Genomic DNA, 19,028 nt, shown 5'->3' on the forward strand with positions numbered 1-19,028 from the left:
AAAAGCAAATGTATGCCGCAAATTATGACCCGTCGACTGAGTTCTTTTTAGGGTGCAGGGTAGGATGACTGTTTTGCTGGGATGGGGCATAGGGATGATGGTCATTTATAAGAGAATAGCTGCTTCTGAGCATACCTATCACTTCCTCAGGTACCTCTCAAAAGTGCTTAGTGATGCTTTTCTTCTTCACTTGCCATCCAGTGAGGAAAGCAGTTGCTTTCCCCACACAACCTGAACAGGTTGCTTTGCAAGAGTGGAAATTTGAGTCCAAGGGACTGGAGAAAATCTCAGGGTAGAGGACTCACCTGTAGAGTATTTTAGACTTGGGAAACTTGCAAGGATAAAATGTCAGTCACAAAAGTATTGTTTTAACCCATATTAAGGCTCATTTATTTGCCTCCAATATTTTATTTTTCTGCTGTATCTGAGATACATATGTATATAAATCTTCTACAAAGATAGACTCCATGTTGTAACCTTCTTTTCCCATTAAAAAATGGATTCTATACTTGCCAATGGGATAAAATTCTCATTTTGATCTCTAGATGCAAATATATCCATAAGGCAGGATAAAACATTATCTGTCCTAATCATACAGCCAGTGTCATTCTGTGATAACATCCGCATTTGACAATTTCTTTATAATATATTATTTTTGCTTTACTAATCAAGCCTGTTTAGAAAGTTATCAGGCACCTTGACTTATGGTGAAGGTCTGTCTTCCACAAAAGTACTGATTTAAATCTTTTGCCTGCTCCAGTATGACAGCAGGGCTTTCTGTCATGATGTTGAAAATAAGATCTTGTTTAAAAAAACCTGAAACCTAAACAAAATAACAAAACACACACACAACAAAACCCCCAAACAAATAAACACCAAATGTGGCAAAAGTATTTTGCTCTAAGTGAATCAGTTCTCCAGTTAAATTGAAGGTTTGGCTGCGCAAAAGGATAAGAAAGCAAAGACTGGGAAGAAAACTAAAGAGGGGATAAAATTGTGCTGGGAGGGATTTGGGGGGTTTTGTGGTTTGGAGTTTTTTTGGTTGGTTGGTTTTTGGGGTTTTTTTGGTGGTTTTGGGGGGTTTTTGTTTGTTTGTTTGTTTTTGCATTTCATGCTGGTAACATTGCTGAGAAAATGTATACATTCAGGCAAGGTGGAAAAAATTGTGTGAAGCAGTGCAGTGTCAGCCTGGGAAGAGAAGTTTGTTACCTGTATTTAATACAAGCTTAAGAGCACAACCTAGATCTTTCATTTTTATTAATTCTTTAGGTTAATAATATTAGACAACTATATAGTAACTATTATTTGTATGTAACAAAAGAAAGAGAACACTTTTTAGTTATGAGGCTGTTTTTCGGGTTTTTTTGTTTTTTTTTTTTCCCAAGTTTTATCAAAAGACAAATTTAGCTGCATGACTAAGGGCCAAATCAGCATCTCTCCCGAAAAATTGTTTGGTTCCCAGTAGGGTGCCAAGGAGAGGTTTTTCACAGCAATGGGCAGGGACAGCAACAGACTTGGGGCTCAGCTGGAGCACCTGTGCAGTCATCTTAATTTTGAAAATGTATATACTGGTAAATGACAGAGCTCCCTCCCCCAAATACATTTAATCTGGAAATATCCAAGCAGCTTATCTGCTAACAATCTTTTAATATTCTATTTATTTATTTAATATTGTTGCTTGGGCTGCTCATATAATCAGATAAAGGTCATTAAGCCAAATTTATGATTAAATAGGATAAAACTATTTATTCTCTTTACTCAGCCTATTAATGTTATAGCTTATGCTGACTAGATGTCGATATTTCAAATGAAGTTACTACATTTTTCAAATATCATAATTATATGAAAAAGCTATATTATCTCATTGTGAGGATTACTTTCCACTACCTTATCTGCCATAATGTCTGCACATATTGGCCTTCAGATTTCCTCGTGCTGCTAACTGCAGACATTTCTCTAAGTCTCCCATCTGGTATCTGCATTAACCTCCACATAGTTTCATTTTGTTATTTTATTCCTTAAGTCATTGTTAAGGATTTAAGGGACTGTTTGTCAGGCTTTGTGTTTTCATGTTGCCTTGCAAACCAAAGTATCCAGTATTTTTTCATTTAATTGCAGCCAAATTTTTTGTGATATGAGAATGTCACAGTGTAAAGCAATTGCCTTATGACTCTGGAGTACAGTAAGGGAAGAAAAGCTATATTAAAGCTATATTCACCAAAATGTAATTGACTTGAGCACTATCTCAAAGCTATGGACTCTTTCAAGCCTTCTGGTTTGACCTTAAGACCACCCTAAGGTACAGTGCACCTCGCTTCTCCTTCCCTAGTAGCAGCTGGCATTTGGATGCTTTCAAAGCAAAGTTGCTGTACTTGGGGCTGTTACTTTTTTGCTAACCTTTTTTCTCCCTTTAGTAGTCTATGACCTTGTCTTTAGAGAGGCCTAATTAGAAGCTCTTAGTAGCCGCAGCCAATTTGACAGGTTTTGTGTAATTGAAACTGCAAAAGGAAAGTTGAGTTCCTCAGACAGTTGCCATTGCCACAGGTAGCTGGCCAGTTAACTCCACTTTCTAAGATACCTGACAGAGATCTGAGCCCACCCATGTGTTGTAGAGTCCTAGAAGAGAAGTGATGACGTGACCAGCCTAACACAAAGGACAATCTCCTAGTGTGGATGCCAAGGCTGAGCCTCCTTATGACAGACTGGTGACCACATGGCAGCAGAGTAGGTCTGGCACCAGCAAAAAATTTAAAAACATGGCAGAAAAAGATAAATTTTACCCAGAAAATATTTTGTGGTAGTCTATTTGAAAGCTTCCCAAGTAGCTACAAGGCAGAAGCATAAACTATATTTTAAAAAATAATTTATTCACCCTTTATATCCTGAAATTTTCTAGTAAGTAAATTTACAATTCTTCATAAGAATTAGTGTCTTAGTTCATGTCCAGATTGCCTGCTTTCTTGACTTTTTTCCTACAGAAATTGGACAGTTTTCTCCTCATTGCTGACTTCTCTCTTCACCCTCATCCTCCAGGTTTTTGAGTTTCCTGTTCTCTCAACAGCTGGTCTCAATTTCATCATCCAAAACTTCATTTCTCTAGGCAATCAGGCAAATGAATTGTCTTCATCCATGTTTAAAACAAATTCATTCTAAATTAGTCTGTGCCCCTTCAGCATTAATTTTCCATGACTATTATAGTCATTGAGCTTTATAGCATGAACACAAGCAAATATTAAGTTTGAAGGCTTAAATTGTTTTTCAGTGAATTTTAAATTGTGGGCTACATCTTCAGCTGTGATTTGAGTCAGTAGGAGTCTTCAAAGCCAAGGGATATGGTTTGTGATATGGTGAGAGCAGTAGCATTGTATCATCTTCAAACTAATTGAGGAGCTGACCTGTAAGTGGCTTCAAATTATGAATATTAACAACTTGTTTTAAAACAAATTACTTAAATTACTCAACTATGGAACCAAAAATGTTAAATGTAGCTAAGTGTCACTTCAGTGTAGTCTGAAGTTGACATGAATGAGCTGTTTGCTGTTTTGTTCTGGGACAGTTGTTTGAAAACTATTTAATATTCATTACAGTAGTAAACATTAAAATGTGACATGCACTGAAGAATCTGGGAATCTCATACAGCCATGAGGTTTTAGAACATTTCTTGGATATAAGTAAGATATATCTCTGACATATGACTATTCATATGAGGAAATCAAGATATGAATCTTGGAGTCAGTCAGGACCAGAAGCAGTGGCTTGGCTCCTCCTCTGAACTGCTCTCCAAAGGAACCTAATTTAGGCAGACTAAATTACTCCCCAGAAAAGCCTCTCTATCTGCACTCAGTACAAAAGGTATATAAACCTATTAATCATGTATTTATAACTCTTATAACCTTATTTTACCTGCAATCACTTAGTTGAAGCTTATTTTGCAGTACTTAACATTCTCTCTTTATGAATTGGGGTACTGGGTAAATATTATCAACGTGCTTAATATTTGAAGCAAAATGGAAAAGGAATGTACAAGAGTATTACTTCAGACTTTATATATTTTGGGAATGTAATACTAGATGATGGAAATATTTAATTCCTTGTCAACTTGATCCAGTTTGATTTGGTGACAACAAAGTTATCATTGCATGGTGCTTATATGAAGGTAAATTTGACTCAGTCAGGATATGTCAGGAGGGGGACAATGTAAATATCCAAATAAAGCAGTTCCACTGCACAGGTGTACACATCACAGAACTTGCTCCCCTTGTTGGCTTTTTAGAGAGAAGTAAAAGGCTGAAAAAACATGGACTGAGTTTCTTCTGTAGAGATCAGTCTTCCACATCCAGCCTAAAGAATGTTGGCAAACTGTCCATGAATATTTTATTTCTATATTCATCTGCAATACAGTCAAGCCCTCAGTATTTCCACGGGGTGGGGGGAGTTTCTATAATAAAAAGCCAGTATTCAGTCTGACAGTTTCAAAAGGAAGGCTTTCAGAATCTTTCAAGTTCCCTGTCACTTGCTATCCAGCTGTTACTGCGGACTAACATATCAAACAGGTTTCAGATGGTTTCAGTGATGCTCAGTGTTTTATTTAAATTTGTAAAAATGTGTCCTACTTATCAGACTAGTAGTGTTTCACATATGCTTTTTATAGCCAGGAGTATTTGGCTTCATGGCATCCTGTGAAAAAAACACCCCCGAGTCCCTGCTCCTCATGCTATTTCAGCTCTCTTTTTATGTGTTGCTGTTGGTACTTTAGTTCAGGCTTCCCTGATGTATCAGTGGATAGACCCTTAGGAGCTTTACAGAGCAGGGAGAAGTATCCCAGTTCTTGATTATAAGAGGCTGACATGTTGGTCACGAATGCTGAAGACTAGCAGGCACTTTCTGCACAAAAGCCTTTATAGAAAATGCTCAAAATAAAAAGACTTGGAATTGGGGTATGGAGCAGAGGGAAGGCAAGACACTGTATCTTGTCAGCTCTCTTTTTATTCTATTTGCCTACCAGCAGTTTTCATCTCATTTGAATAGGAAAGAGCACTGGCAAATGGAAGAGGCCAAGCCTGCTACTGGAAGAAGTTGTGTATGACAATGCATAGGTTATAGGAGGCTAACATTTCATCCCAGTTCAGTTGTAGTTACCCCTTCTTCAAACGGATGCTCAGGAAAGATTATGAATTGGCTTTCTGGAAACGAGCTCCACTTTTGCATTACAGATCAGGAACAAATTTCAAACTGCAGATGCCTGTTTTCTTCCTCTTCTTGTTAATTTCTGGACTTATTAGTGATTAATATTTTCCTGGAAGTAAAGCCTCGGAAGACTGTCCTTTGTATTTTCATTGCTTTAATTGTTCCACAAATTGAGTATGATCTTTAACGTAGAGTAAGGTATGACAAAAACATCTTGGAAGCAAGGAAGAGAAGAACAATTCCTAAACTCCCATTTAAAGTATCCTAAAAGGGAAAATGTCTCCTATAAGTCATCATATTGTAGGTGGAAAAGAATTCTACATCTGAGTGTAGAATCTGCCATCTTTTTCATCTGTCATCTGACCAGTTCTGCTGACAGGAGCTGAGGTAGACTAATTTGAGAATCTGTCAAAAGAGAAAGGATTCATCTCCCAGATTAGATACATAATTTTACTTTGACGCTGAACATTTCAGTTATGCAGTTGGAATGAGAAAACAAAACAGAGAAAGATTTAACCTGAGCTATCTTGTTTTGAGTTGTGCTAGAGGTCCTGAATCAATACCCTGGGCTACCTCCAAACACCTTGAAGTCTCGAGCTGGCTTCGGGGTTTCCCAGATTCCACTTCTGTTGTACGACTGCACTGAGTTTAACCATGTCTTCCTGGATCATGACTTCCAAATTAAAATTTCTTCAGACTAAATTTATACCAAATTTATACCATTTATATAAATTTATGTTCCCCGGCCTTTCTGAGTAAATTTTCCTGCAGATTTCAATCAGGATGTTCACACAAGTCTGAAAGATGGGACACACTTCTGTAATACTGAATTATGAAAAAAAAAATTTTGACAGAACTGTTTCAGTCTCAAATTTCATTGTCCTTGATATCTAGGTAAACAATGCCCTATTGTGTAAAATAAGATGAGAAGGATGGAACCAAACTATAAACTTTTTTTTTAACATGGTCAATTAGAACAGATTCATAGGATATCTCCTCCCACCTCTGCAGCATGTTAAGGGCACATTTCATGATGGAGAAATGTGATTTCAAAGTGCACTTGCCATAACTACACACGGGATAGCCTTAGTCTGTCCCATAGAGAGCAAATACCATTAGAATTTTAATCTAATGTTCTGCTTATGATGATAGTGAGGTCCCAGTATTGCTGGGCCTCAGACATACTACAGCAGTTCCCAGTACTTTTACCAATATAACTAAATATCAATATTTCTGTAGTTCCAAAACATTCTTGTCCTTGATATTCACAAAGAAAAAAAAAAAGAAAAAGACATAAAAATAACTTCAGTTTACTTTACACCTTGATTCGGGGTAAAATCAAATTAGGAAATTGTACATAGAGCCCAACTGCTACAAGATAATTAAAAACTGGCAACAAATTTTGATGGCATGGATTTTGGTTGCAAGAATAATCATGAAAACTTACTCCTATCCCGAAGTCACTTATGTATGTTTCTTTTCATTTACAGAAAAGTTAGTAAGCCTCAACAAAAGATCAAAGTTCAGTCCTCAGAGGATGGCTGGAAAAATCAGAACTATAGCTAGGATTGGAACAAGTGAACAAGTCTATACGCTGAAACAGCTGAAAAAGGTTGCAGAACATAAAATTCTATACTTTGAAGGGTCTGTTATCTCTAACTGAAACTAGGAAGGAATATTCATAACAGATTTATTTCTCGGTTGGAGTACTGAAGTCAGAAGGTTTTGTTTTCTTCTAAACGCAGTGTCTTGTGCATGAAACTTCCGTACACTTGTTAATTTTTCCAGTTATATGAATGCTGGATTGCTATGGGGATAAATGGATAAATTTCAAAATTTAAAATAATTTTAAAACTGAAAGTAATTTCAACTGTTGAAAAATTCTGAAGCAGACAACAGAAGGGTCAAAAGTCTGGATTTTCAGTGAAATGCTTAGAATACAAACCATGAAGTGCACATCAGTCATTTATATGACTAAGTTAATTTTGAGTAAGTTTAAAAAAAATATAAAGAGAGTATTTTCTTTTTTTTTTTTTTTTTTTTAGTTGGACAACTGCTTCTTGAATAAATTAATAAATTGTAAAGATTATTTGAAAAATAATTACATTCTTTCAGAAATTAGTTTTAACAAAAGCAGTATGTATTCAAAGGACTTCTGGAATCTATTTTAAAGACTAGGAAGTAAATTGCACCTTTTAAATATGCAAATCAGGTGATTTATTAGTAGTCATCTTAGCCCTGAAAACTGGACTGTAATATGAAGCCACTTTCTCATTTACACTGTTATCCTCATGTTATGCTGATATGCTGGTATCTTTAGTGTTACTTGGTAAAATTTGTATTAAAAATTAACATCAAGTGTGTGGATGATGACAGTAATTACTTTTCTCTATCCCAAACATCCAGATGCTGAAAGGCATAAATATAGATGTTTGCGTGATTTTTGTCAAGGTGTCCTTGAATGAGAGGATTTAAACCTCAACAGTGTTGCTTGGGACCAAGCCAAGTCATGTGTCCTCATTGGTCTTGAGGCTTTTCCTGTGAATGCAGCTGTCACTCTCCTTTGCAGAGTATCCTAATGGAATGAGACTTCTCTGTCCAGTCCCTGTCTAAGACTATGGATGTGTGGCTGAGGCTATAGGAACCCCCAGCTATTTAGCACTTCTCACTTGAGCTTGATAATTTTTCATTGCCCCAAGACCAACTCTGCAAGAAAATCTCATAATTATGAGATTTATAAAATATGTATTAAGCAAATTAGCTTGATTAAAAATATATACATATATTTAAAATAAATGACGTGCAAAGCGCGAGGGGATCATTGCCTGCTATTTGAACATTCTCTTTATGCGTAGGCTTCATTGTTACAGCAATATTGGTAAAGCCAAAACAAGGCATTCCCATCCTTGACTATATGAGTATAAGCATATTGATGCACATACAGTTTGTTTCTCTTCCCTTAGGAAAACTGGGATATTAGGAATTATGTTACCTCGGAGATTTTACAGAGGAATCAACTGGACTCTGGCTGTACCAAATTGCTTGCATTTTTGCATACTCCTGATGAAAGCTGCACCAACATTTGTGCATATTCATTAGGACGGTCATGAAAATGCAATTATAATGGCACAAAGTAGTTCTGCCTCTCACACACACACAAAAAGAACATAATTTTCTATGATTTTGTCTATTTAATGATGTCTTATTTATCTTATGCACACACTCTGTCCATCTTGCTCTGTTTTCTGATGATCTTAAGATTCTGGTCATCACGTGCTGGGTCCTGTCGAGGAGATACTTGTAATTACAGGTGGACTGAGTACAGACAAAGAGAATGTGTCATGACTGAAGTCTCCTTCCTTTTCCACCAGTGGTGTAACTAATTTAGATATCCTTTGACTTAGCTAGTAGTTTTTGAATTCTCTGGGGCCTCTTTCCCTCTATTTCTTCTGAGGAGAAAGACACCAGGAAGCACGATGTCCTGGAAAGTTATGCCTCACTCTATACAACTGGTTCAAAAACTGCCACTAGCCCTGGCCGTGGAAGGAGACTTTAAAGATCACAGCTTGGAATATGTTTTCTCAAAGCAGACTGAGACCATCTAAAAGCTTGCTGCATTTAGAAAGGGTGATCCTGTTCTTGCCAATATCCTTGTACCCAATTTTGGCACTCACTTGACTCCTCGGTGAGTGGATTCAATCTGCTAAATCCTCTGGGTGGAGTGAGACTGCCCATTTGGGCTGCAGTCAGCTGTTATATTGGTTCTGCTGCATCCTCTACCAACACCCTTTCCCTCTGATTATCCTGACATATTTCCTACGCTGTGTCCTTATCTCCCACTGGACTTGCTTATCATGCTTTCTAGATTTACATTTATTCAACTAGAATGCAGTGAAATCAACTTTTCCTCACAGAGCTACTCTCCTGGGAGTTTTGTGCAGGAAAACAACAAAAGGTCTGTTTCTCTACAGTCACTTCTCTTACTGTGGGAGGCTCCTCTGCTTCCCTGTGCTGTCACCGAGCAGTTTGAAGGAATTTCTAGTCTTTCTCCTTTAGAATATCTTCACCAGTAGAGAATCTATAATTTCTTGCTGCAACTACTAGTATGTATTTTCGTGTTATTAATCCTATTTCTATTTTAGTTGATCATATAGGAAAAATTTATAAAGATGTAGGGTCTTACTATCAATTTTCTTTTGCCATAGGATCCTAATTACTGACTGCCCTCTAGCATTTCACAGGACCAGTCTCTTGGAGCATTCAGCCATCATATAATACTTCCATTTTTTGGCTTTTAACAGTAGACCTTTTTGTTCATAGCTAAAGCTAGATTTACTGCTAAGTTAAGCAGTTTCTTGAACTTCAGAAAGAGGGTTGGTTTTGACATTTGACAGTTAAACTCAGAAATTTTACTGCTCTTGATAATTCTTTGGTAATTTGTTCCTTCCTGCACATGTCATTGTGCTTCGCTAGAGTCAGTATCAATCTTCTCGATTTGTAGATGAGGAAACTAAAGCACAGACGTGCACTTACTCATTTCTGAGCTCTGATTAGAATTTTTATTTTCTAACTGCTTTGTTTCTTCTTTGGGTAGCCTCCTTTAATCTAGCATCTGAATTTTATTATGAGAAGGATGTACTTTTATTTTTTTTAAATAAGCTATACTTATTCCACAATTCTAGAAAAGTATGAAAACCTACAGTGCATGCTAATATTCCTCAGAATTTATGGTATAGACTAAGGTGCACAAAATGTCTTTATGCAAAAATGTGTATGCAGTTACAGCAGATACACTCGTTAAAGATAACTGGGAATAATGAACACCTCAAAGTTAGGATGATGAATAATGTTAATGTGTTTCACTTACAGGCGGAAGTGTAACGAGCTTAACTCAGTGGCTCTGGGGAGACTGCTGTCTCTTTGAATGTAACAGTTTTAAAATTATTCCTGAAGAAAAGAGGTACCAGGAGCAGAGGGATCACTACTTTAAAGAAAAGCATGAGACTTGTGCATGCCTTTGAAAGATGGCACATAATATAACAGGGGAACCTTTGAGCGACACAGTAGGTATAGTAAAGTTCCTGCTCTGTATCAGTCTGAAGTGGAGAGAGGACCTGAATTCAACTGCATTGTGCTCCTGAGGCAGCCATGGCCTTTCACAGGGCTGAAGGAGTAAATTGGTCCTGGCTGCTGAAAATGATTTGAAGAGCTAACTGTTACTTGAGAAGGCAATACTGAACTGTGAGCTGTAAGGAGGGGTGAGGAAAGAGAGAAAACAAGCCTTCACCCAACTTGTTTTCCTCTTAGTTCCTCGTGAGGGGGAGCAGCAGTTCCTCCCCTATGTCTTACCATTACTGCTCATCAGGGATCTCATTGGTAAAGCACTAAGTGTTTAATTGCATCTCCTGGCATGGGGAGATCTGAATGTGTCCTATACAGGAAAGAAGGGTAGTGTGATTCTGCTCTGGAGCCAATGAAGCTTCTGCATCACTGTTACTGCTTCTGCTACCCCAGCAGCTAGGCAAAACACAGCAATAACCAATTTATGGCTCTGGAGTTTTTCCTCCAGGTCTCTCCCTCGTGATACGTAGAAGACAGAGAACCCTTGAGAAGAAAAAGCATTTACCATAAACTTTGGAGAACTTTGGACTGAGGTGAGTTCAGGTAGAAGCTTTCAGAGGGAAGGAAAAGTGAATAGGAAGAGAGAGGGAAAACTAAAGGTCAGAGAATTAACGAGGAGTCTGTGCTGTGAAGGAGAGGGATACATTGAAAGGCAGAAGAAATTGGTGTGAAATAAGGATTCTGAGGGCAGACAGTAAATGTTTGAGGGACCTGATGCTTGCTGAAGGGTTGGTCTGAAAAGAAAGCAATCAGATCCTTACAGGCACAAATAGGAGGAAGATGTTTGTGGAAGGAGCATGTCCTTGGGAATGATAAATATGAGTTAATTTACTGTAGTGATTTGCAAGTAGTAATAAGAGGGGCTGTGAAATAGAAGTGAATTTAGAAGATGGAGGACATAAATGCAGGGGTTTTGATAAAAAATAAAGATGGGTGAAGTATTTTGAGAAACATGAAGTAATAATTTTCAGGAAGAAAAAGCAGAAATTTAACATTTATAGGAGGAAATTATTATGGTCATGTTGTATGGTGCAGTCCACAGGACATCTTTGAATGTAAGGAAAGAGTTCTTAGAAGAAATGTTATTGTTGGTGAATGCCTGACACTTGAAATCAGGATTGTCTTATGTAATGTCTCAAGCATAAGTCTCCACAAAATTTTTGCTTGCTGACTGCTTCTCCTGGCAGCCATGAAATAGGGGATTACAGCAGAAGCTCCAAAGGAAAATGAAGAGTAGGGGCAGGGATTTGACTGAAAGTCTGGAGAAGGTGTTAATGAAGGTTGATGAAAACAGATAACTGATTAATTAAGTACAGATAACATATTAAAAGGGTTGAAGGCCAGAGGATACACTAGAGAATGGGGTTTTTTGGAGAACAGGCTAATAAAAGAAAAGAGAAATTGTTATGTGGACATGTTCTGTTCTGGGAACTGGTAGGAAAGCATATGATGGCATGGGATGGGAGAAGATGTGGAGGAAATAACATATGCTGTAAGGAGAGGAAAGGTAGACAATGAGAGCCCAAGTGCTCCAGCTGTATAGGATGGCCTTTCTTGCTTGGACAGGCCATTATTACAGCCTATCATGGTGACTGAAATTATGTGTAAAGATTCCTTGCAGAAGTCTCCTTTCTCTGGATTTACCATGTGGAGATGTAGAGTCTCGCTCAGAATTTTCGTGCGAAGGAAGCCTGAAAAACTCATTGCCTAAAAGAGTCTTTCATTTCTGCCTTTCTAGTAACAAAGAAAGTTTTTGGTGCTAAAATAAGCGGTGTGATGTACGGTACTTCTAAAGCTGTTAAAAGGCTCTTAACAGCTCTATAAAATACTTGCCGCCTCCTCCTGTGCTTTCAGAAAATTTTACTCCAATATTTATTTCACTGGCTTACACAAAATTTCCTCCCCTTTAAAACATAAGTTGTTAATTATTTCTCCGTTGTCACGATCAACTCCCCTCAAGCTATTAAAATGTACTTGCATTGTAGTTTTATTATTCTTTGCAAAATACTGGAAAAAATAATTTTGCTAGACAGTTAAATTTGAAATACATATTGATTCAGCAATGCAAATGGATCTTTTATGCTAATTTCCTGCAAATATTCAAATGGTGTAGTTTTACCAGGAAAAGCACTCATAAAAGCAAGTCTTTATGAATATTCACCGAAAGTGAATTTTGAATTGTACACTTCAGCTTGATCTTTGAAAGTCATGCTGCGTGGGCTAGTATACATAGATCACTTCACACAATAGCAAAAATAGCATGCAACTACTCAGCACTGCACAAATAGAAGCTCATATTGGTCTAAGGTGTTTTCAGAATATAATACAACAGCAAGCTTACAATACAATTCAAAATTCTGCATTTTTTCAGAACTCTATGAATAGAAGACAAGGCAAAACTGATGAACAATTAGCTGTCAAGATTTCATTCATCACTAATAAAATATTATTTAAAAGCAATTGCAATGGTGCAGAACACCCATGGTGTTTTGGGAGAGACATGGACTACCTGAAATTCTACTTCAATCATCCCAAGAATTATTTTAAGTTGGCATTGCACTGTATGAGTATAAAACACATACATGCAATTGTGCACTATTTGTGCACACTAGCTTTGTAATATTGAAGTTTTGAGTAAGTGCGTTGTTGCATTTCCTTAATTATCCTTCTTTTTTTTTTTCCCTTCATCCTACCAGATGATCATCGAAGTTTGGCAATGGTTCCGTTAGTTTGCATACAAGACAAGCTTTAATTGGTCCCTATGGTTTTGCCATCTCCAATAAGATGATCCACTGAGCATGTGCAAATAGGTATTTTTTGAGGGCTTATAACTTGATTTTAGAAAGATGACTTCTCATAAAATTTTTGCTTCAGAGCATTCAAAGTTTAGACATGTGGGCTTCAAAATTTTCTAGTCAAGGTAGAGACTGCTGTACAACAAACTAAGCTTTATGATTCTTTTTCCCTAGCAACCTGTCCTGACCTCCTAGAGCCTCAGTGTGTCCTGAGACTGCTATCCATGAGTTAAGAAAAGAGCTGCTACGGAAAGCTTTTTTTCAGATGATGTGATCTGCCACGGATCCAGCGTTGAATCAGGTTCAGGCGCCCAGTTATGTCGCAACTTTCTGATGCAGGTCAGATCCTCCAATGGCACTGATGTTTCTTAGAGCACCCCAGTGTCTAACGAAGGCTTTCTTTTCTGGTGAGACGAGCAGTTGTAACTAAAAGCTTGAAACACTCAAATTAGGTCACTTTCTTTGTGCCATAATTTTAATTCTGTTAAATGGGCATAATGAATTCTTCATGAGGATTGATTGCATAATACTAGCACGCTTTCTTGCCTGGTAGGATTCCCTGTTTTCATATATGTACATTAAAGGGCCTTCAAAACGCTCTTGTGAACAGGATCCTTATTTCCTGCAAAATTACTCTCGGGTTTGCCTTAGGATGATTTCTCATCTTTTAACCTCCTTCAGGTGGTTTATTCACTATACTCCTGGTAGTGATCCTTGACCTGGCTAATTGTGCTTTTGGCCTGCAGTGTGGTTTTGCAAGGTTAGTACTACTGCCTTTGCATTTGGATGAAATATGCAAAAGGGAAAATTTTGACCTCTGCTGGTTAGTTTTGGGAATAGAGAGTATAACATCAGTCAGGGCCATTTTCCCAAAGTGAGCACTACTGAAAGATGCTACAGTCTACTTGGGAGGTGGTCAAGTATTTGCAGAATATAACAGAAAGTGCATTTTTTTGGTGCATGTACCCTGAATTCCTTTCTTGACACCTGTTAGACCTGCAAGGAATCTTGGAGCAAGCCTTGTCAGTTGCTGGAAAGGGGTGGGACAGAGGCAAACCTGATTTTTTTAATATTTCAGGAATACCAAGAAATACACACAAGTCAGTCTGGTGTCCTTGGCCACTTGGCAAGTTCCCACCTTTGTCAGGTGCATGCGCCATGACTTACAGTTGTTCCCATTGTTTGATGTCCTGAGATGGTATCAAATATCTGAGATTTTATTACTATGTTTTTTTCTGTCTGTTCTCTCTCCAGTGTGTTCTGTAAGACCTGGTTTGTTCTTGGTGTGCAGAAGCTCTGACCATCGCACTGTTGATGGTACCGTGGTAGCACATGGTCTAACTGTATTTATCCAGAAATGCTTTATGGGCTGAGTTTTTGCATCATGCCTTAGACAAATGTTTCTCTCCCAGCCCTTCTGTGGTAAACAAAGTTCTTTATATTTGAATATTTTAGGGCATGTAATTTTGACAACAGAGCTATGGCTGAATGACTACCAGAACATGAAAACACTGCAAAGTGACTGATAACACTTCAGCAGGAATTACTATTTATCTTTTATGACCTTAGGAAAAAAATCTGTATTAAAGCAAAGATGTTCCAGGAATGGTCAAGGAGCTTGTTTGATATGACATGAAGGGCTTGTTAAAATGCATTAATAGTTATGACAGAGGATGATTTCTTAGCAGTTGTATATGTTGCCAAAGAGTTTTGTCACTGTGGAGCCAGTAAAAGTCCAAACATGCAAAGGTAACAAGTTACTGGAGGCAATTTCAACTAAATTACAGGGAGAGAGACCAGCCAGGTTGCAGCTCATGCAACTTCCACAATAAAGATAAAATTTACAGATGCTTCATATACCTTCGGGGGACGTATTAATTGGTGCTTCTCTGTCCAGAAACACACGTAAACAACCCGCCGTAGCTCACGCTCAGCTCACTGACGACAAGCTTCGCAGCTTGTTTGTACCAAAAGGAGAAACGCGGTTCACGAAAACGCGCCTGAAGATCCGTGTACCTTCATCGCGCTTATGTTGCTGGGGAAAGCGCCGCACGGCAGAGCCCTGCTCTGGTCCGTGCTCCTCCGGCTCCAAACCCCCACCCTCATTCCAGCGCGTCACAGCGGTGTTCCCGGCGGTCCCTTCCCGGGGACATGTCCCGCGCTGCCGCCGCGGCCGCTTTAAAGCGCGGCGGGGGCGGGGCGGGGCCGCGGCGTTGCCGGGTGACGGCGGTGGCGTTGCCGCGGGGAGCGCCGGGCGCCGCCGGCCCGACCCGCTCCGCTCCCGGGCGCCGTGAGCGGCGGTGCATCAACTCATCCATCGTCCTGCGCCTGCCCTGGCCCTGGCCCTGGCCCCGGCCCCGGCCCTGGCCTCGGTCCGGCCCGGCCCGGCCCGCCCGTGCGCCCCAGCGCAGGCGCTCGCTGTTAGAAAAGCTCCACACGGGACAGATGGGGAACGTGGTTTTTTTAATCAGCTTTGCCGAGCGCTGAGAGGAGCAGGCGGCGTGAGGTGGGCGGCGGGGTAAGGCACGAGGGGACGACAGATAACACGGCCGGAGAGGGTCCGGCCGCAGCTCCCGCTCGCTGGCACCCCTGGGGAACAGGGGGGTGTCCCGAAATAGCGCGGTGGGGACGGCGCCCGGCAGCTCCCAAGGAGCGGCGCGAGGCTGAGGTAAGCGCCGGGGGGATGCGAGCGTGAGGTCCAACCAACTCGCTCGAAACCCTCAGGAAAGACTTTAGGAGGCCGCAGTGGCGTGCCCCGGTGAGCTGCCGTGTCCCGTGCTCCTCGCCCTGACACGCAAAGCCGAGTGTCGGCCTTGTGTGACGCGACGGATCCGGGATAATCTGCGCTCGGCCATGAGCGTGTGCGCCCTCGACTCGGCTTAATCCCGTGCCCTGGCTCACAGATGTCTCAGGCGTAGCCAGCAAAGGTTTGCAGGTGGGCCTGCTGGCCGCGGTTTAGGAGAAGAATTCAAACCCTTAAAATCCCTAGCAGGGTGTCACCTCTATTGGTGCAAAAGAGCATGTTCCTCCTACGGACCGTGTCTCTTTTCTATGGTTTGCAGATCCTGGCTGTCACCCACGTGCATTTCGCTGGCCAGAAGACATAGAGGTCCCTTGCGACTGAGCCCTTGCACGAGTGTTTTGAGGATGAAATGCTGCATAAACTCTTAAAGCACACCACCTGAGGACATTGCTACCGACATGGACATCATTATTTATTTACAAATGCTTTAATCAGGAGGAGCTTTTTTGTAAACATGAATTGCTGGGCTCTTTCCTTGAGGTGTCGTTTCTTGTTTCATGCTATTGAAACATTAATCTTAACTTATTATGACTCCTTTGTGTTGGTCAGCTCTCAGGGACATTTCCCTAGGCTTGAAAATGTGGGAGCTTTCAAGAACGTGTCAATTGTGCCAACTCAAGCCACTTGTGGGCTGCCAGACCGAAGTACTTTTTGTCATAGCTCAGTAGCTGTTCAAAGTATTATATCGTGCACCCAGAGGTTTTGTGTTCAGGAATGTCCATACAGGTCGTCCCCTTCATCCTACAAACCACTTCTTTCAGAAGGCCTTGGTACCTGCATCACAGAGGACAAAAGGGACTTGCATCCAGGGTCTTTCAGCAATGCTTCCAGTTTTATTTTTCATAATCACAAGGATTGCTTTTCTACTCCCCGTTTTCCAAGGCTTGCAGCTTCATTTACGTTAACTGTATGGTTGAAACCTGAGCAAGAAGGTGTAATGTAAGTAGTATTGAAGGTGTTTACTTTCCTGGTGCTCTTAAAAAAATTGATCGTTGTAGTCACAGTCATTATAAGCAAGCTATTTAAAATTTTAAAGGTTGCGGTGAGAAACTGTGACGTTTTTAAAGCTGTATTTAGGTTGGGGTCTTCACAGATGTCAAGACAAGTAGGTTCAGTTTCAGTGGCATTGACTCAGATGATAGTCCAATTGCTTTCAGTGGGAACTGTTCATACATAAGGTACAGATCTATTCTCAAAAATAGAAATTTGTATTTCTAATTCACATTCCTTCTAAAAGCTGCTAGAAAATTATGTTGTCAGAGGGTTGTGCTGTTGCTGCTTTCATGATGGGAAAAAAATTATCTAAAACATAAAGAATCTTCCAGTACAAGTTGATGTCTTAAAAACAAACAAGGAAAGCAACAAAAATGAATATTGAAGAGCCACAGAAAAAAGGTCACAGTTTTTCTGGAAGATCTGAGGAATGCTGCCTGTCCGAGAGATTGTGCTGCTACTTTAACAAATGATACCACTATTCAAACTGCTAGTGAAGTTTCACTAGGTGTTCACAAAATAAAGGTGGCTAAGTGTGCTCCCTCTCCTGTTTGCTTACATGTTGCATTTTTAGGAAATATTGCTGTTATAAGTGACTGGGCTTGACTGGGCCTTACTGTAGTGAAAAACCTGCTTTTTGAAAAATGTGTCCCAGATCCTGCAAAAAAGGTTTCCTTCATCTATCACAAAATGCAGAGGCAGCCTACTCTTTCTTACCTTTGCTATGCAGATCCTCTTTAAAAAATAAAGCACAAAAAAGTATAGTATGCTCCTTCAGAGTATATGTGACAAATGTTTTTGTACTTGTGTTCCTGATTTATTTATAGAATGAAGCTAGTAATATGCTCTGAGGCATCCTTGATACTTATTTAGCGTGTTGCTGAGAAATAGTAACTTGTCTAGGGGTATGAAAATCATCAGAGACAACAGAAATATCTGAATTTGTAATGTAAAATTATAGTCTGTTTTATGCAATGATAATTACCTTTTAAAAAATCAACCTAACTATAGAATTTTCGGCTATGTAGGGGAAATAAATGAGATCTGCAGAGCAAAACTGAGTTTAGTTTGAGTTTAAGTTAGATCAGCTCAGACGGCGGTATGTTGAAAGGCGTCTCTGCAGCTTTGGCCTTTGGTTTTTTACAGACAGCATTTTCCAAGTAATGGTTGAATCTTTTATGTCAGAGAGTCCATTCCTGGTGTTGTCCTATGCCATGAGTTCATGTTCACATACATGTGGGCATATCAGAGTCTTGTTCAGCAGAGCACATGCCTAACTTGAAGCAGAAATGTGCTGCTAATTTCCAAGCAAGCTGTTGCAGTGATGTATTGAGTGAGATCTGTGAAACTTCTTTGTCAGTGGCATAGGCTTTTGATGCATGGAGCCTAAAACAATGAAATGTTATGTCCTTAGGTTCAAATGATTAAGTTCTGTGAAGAAAACCAGACCTCTAGGATGACTGATAAATCCATGGAATAGTGTAAAAGATTAACTTTCAATTGCTACTGTTTTAATAACTACACAATATACATATTCCTGTTCAGTGGGTTTTATAGATCACTTTAAAATTTAAATGTTTTTATTCAATTTTTGTAATAGATGACTTCATTCTTCTACCTTGTGAGATTGCTGCTACTCAACATGTAGAAATGACAGTGGTGAAGCTCAGGCCTGGAAATTGAAGTTGAACAACAGTTTTTCCAGTGGTCAGGATGATATGTCACTGTCCACATGCTTTTTTTCCCACTGTTCACAGAAAGAAGTGTGTTAATTTTTATTTTCTTCATAAAAAGAATGCAGAGCTCCAGTTGTGGTGGAACAGTAGTTGTGCACGTGTAGCCACTGAAGCTTGACTCAGAAGGCATCTTACAAACGAGAAATAATTTGCCAGCAAACTAAGATGCTTTCCCTTTTACTATTGGTTTAGTGAATCCTTCAGGTTGGCAGATGGAGTTTGACTTACCAGTTGTCCTACATTTTGCAGTCCCTGATGGGGAATTGTCCCTGTTACATGTCATTCATGAGACATTTTAAACTCCATTATCACAGCAGAGGAACTTCACGGAACTGGGATGCATTCTAACAAAGTTTGTGTGCTACCACCAAAGGACTAGGAAGATCAGCCAGA

The 19,028-nt window shown here is 39.6% G+C and overlaps 1 protein-coding gene across 9 annotated transcripts in view; it reads left to right on the forward strand.

The window, feature by feature from the left end:
• Nucleotides 1-15,375: 15,375 nt before the first annotated feature.
• The window catches only part of USH2A (usherin), a 379,818-nt gene continuing 376,165 nt past the window's right edge, over nt 15,376-19,028 (forward strand). For 7 of the 9 annotated variants that reach the window (XR_001874412.1, XM_017812861.1, XM_017812864.1 and 4 more), the window contains exons 1-2: nt 15,376-15,621; nt 16,166-16,845. Coding sequence is in view for 8 of the 9 variants with exons in the window: in XM_017812861.1 (XP_017668350.1) it covers nt 16,361-16,845 (485 nt within the window). In the remaining variant the exon portion in view is untranslated. The remainder of the gene's footprint in view (nt 15,622-16,165; nt 16,846-19,028) is intronic. The other 2 variants (XM_017812867.1, XM_017812862.1) reach the window with 2 other exon arrangements.

This window comes from Lepidothrix coronata, unplaced genomic scaffold (genome assembly GCF_001604755.1).
Source record: "Lepidothrix coronata isolate B3197 unplaced genomic scaffold, Lepidothrix_coronata-1.0 Scaffold38, whole genome shotgun sequence".
In the NCBI taxonomy this organism is placed as follows: Eukaryota; Metazoa; Chordata; class Aves; order Passeriformes; family Pipridae; genus Lepidothrix; species Lepidothrix coronata.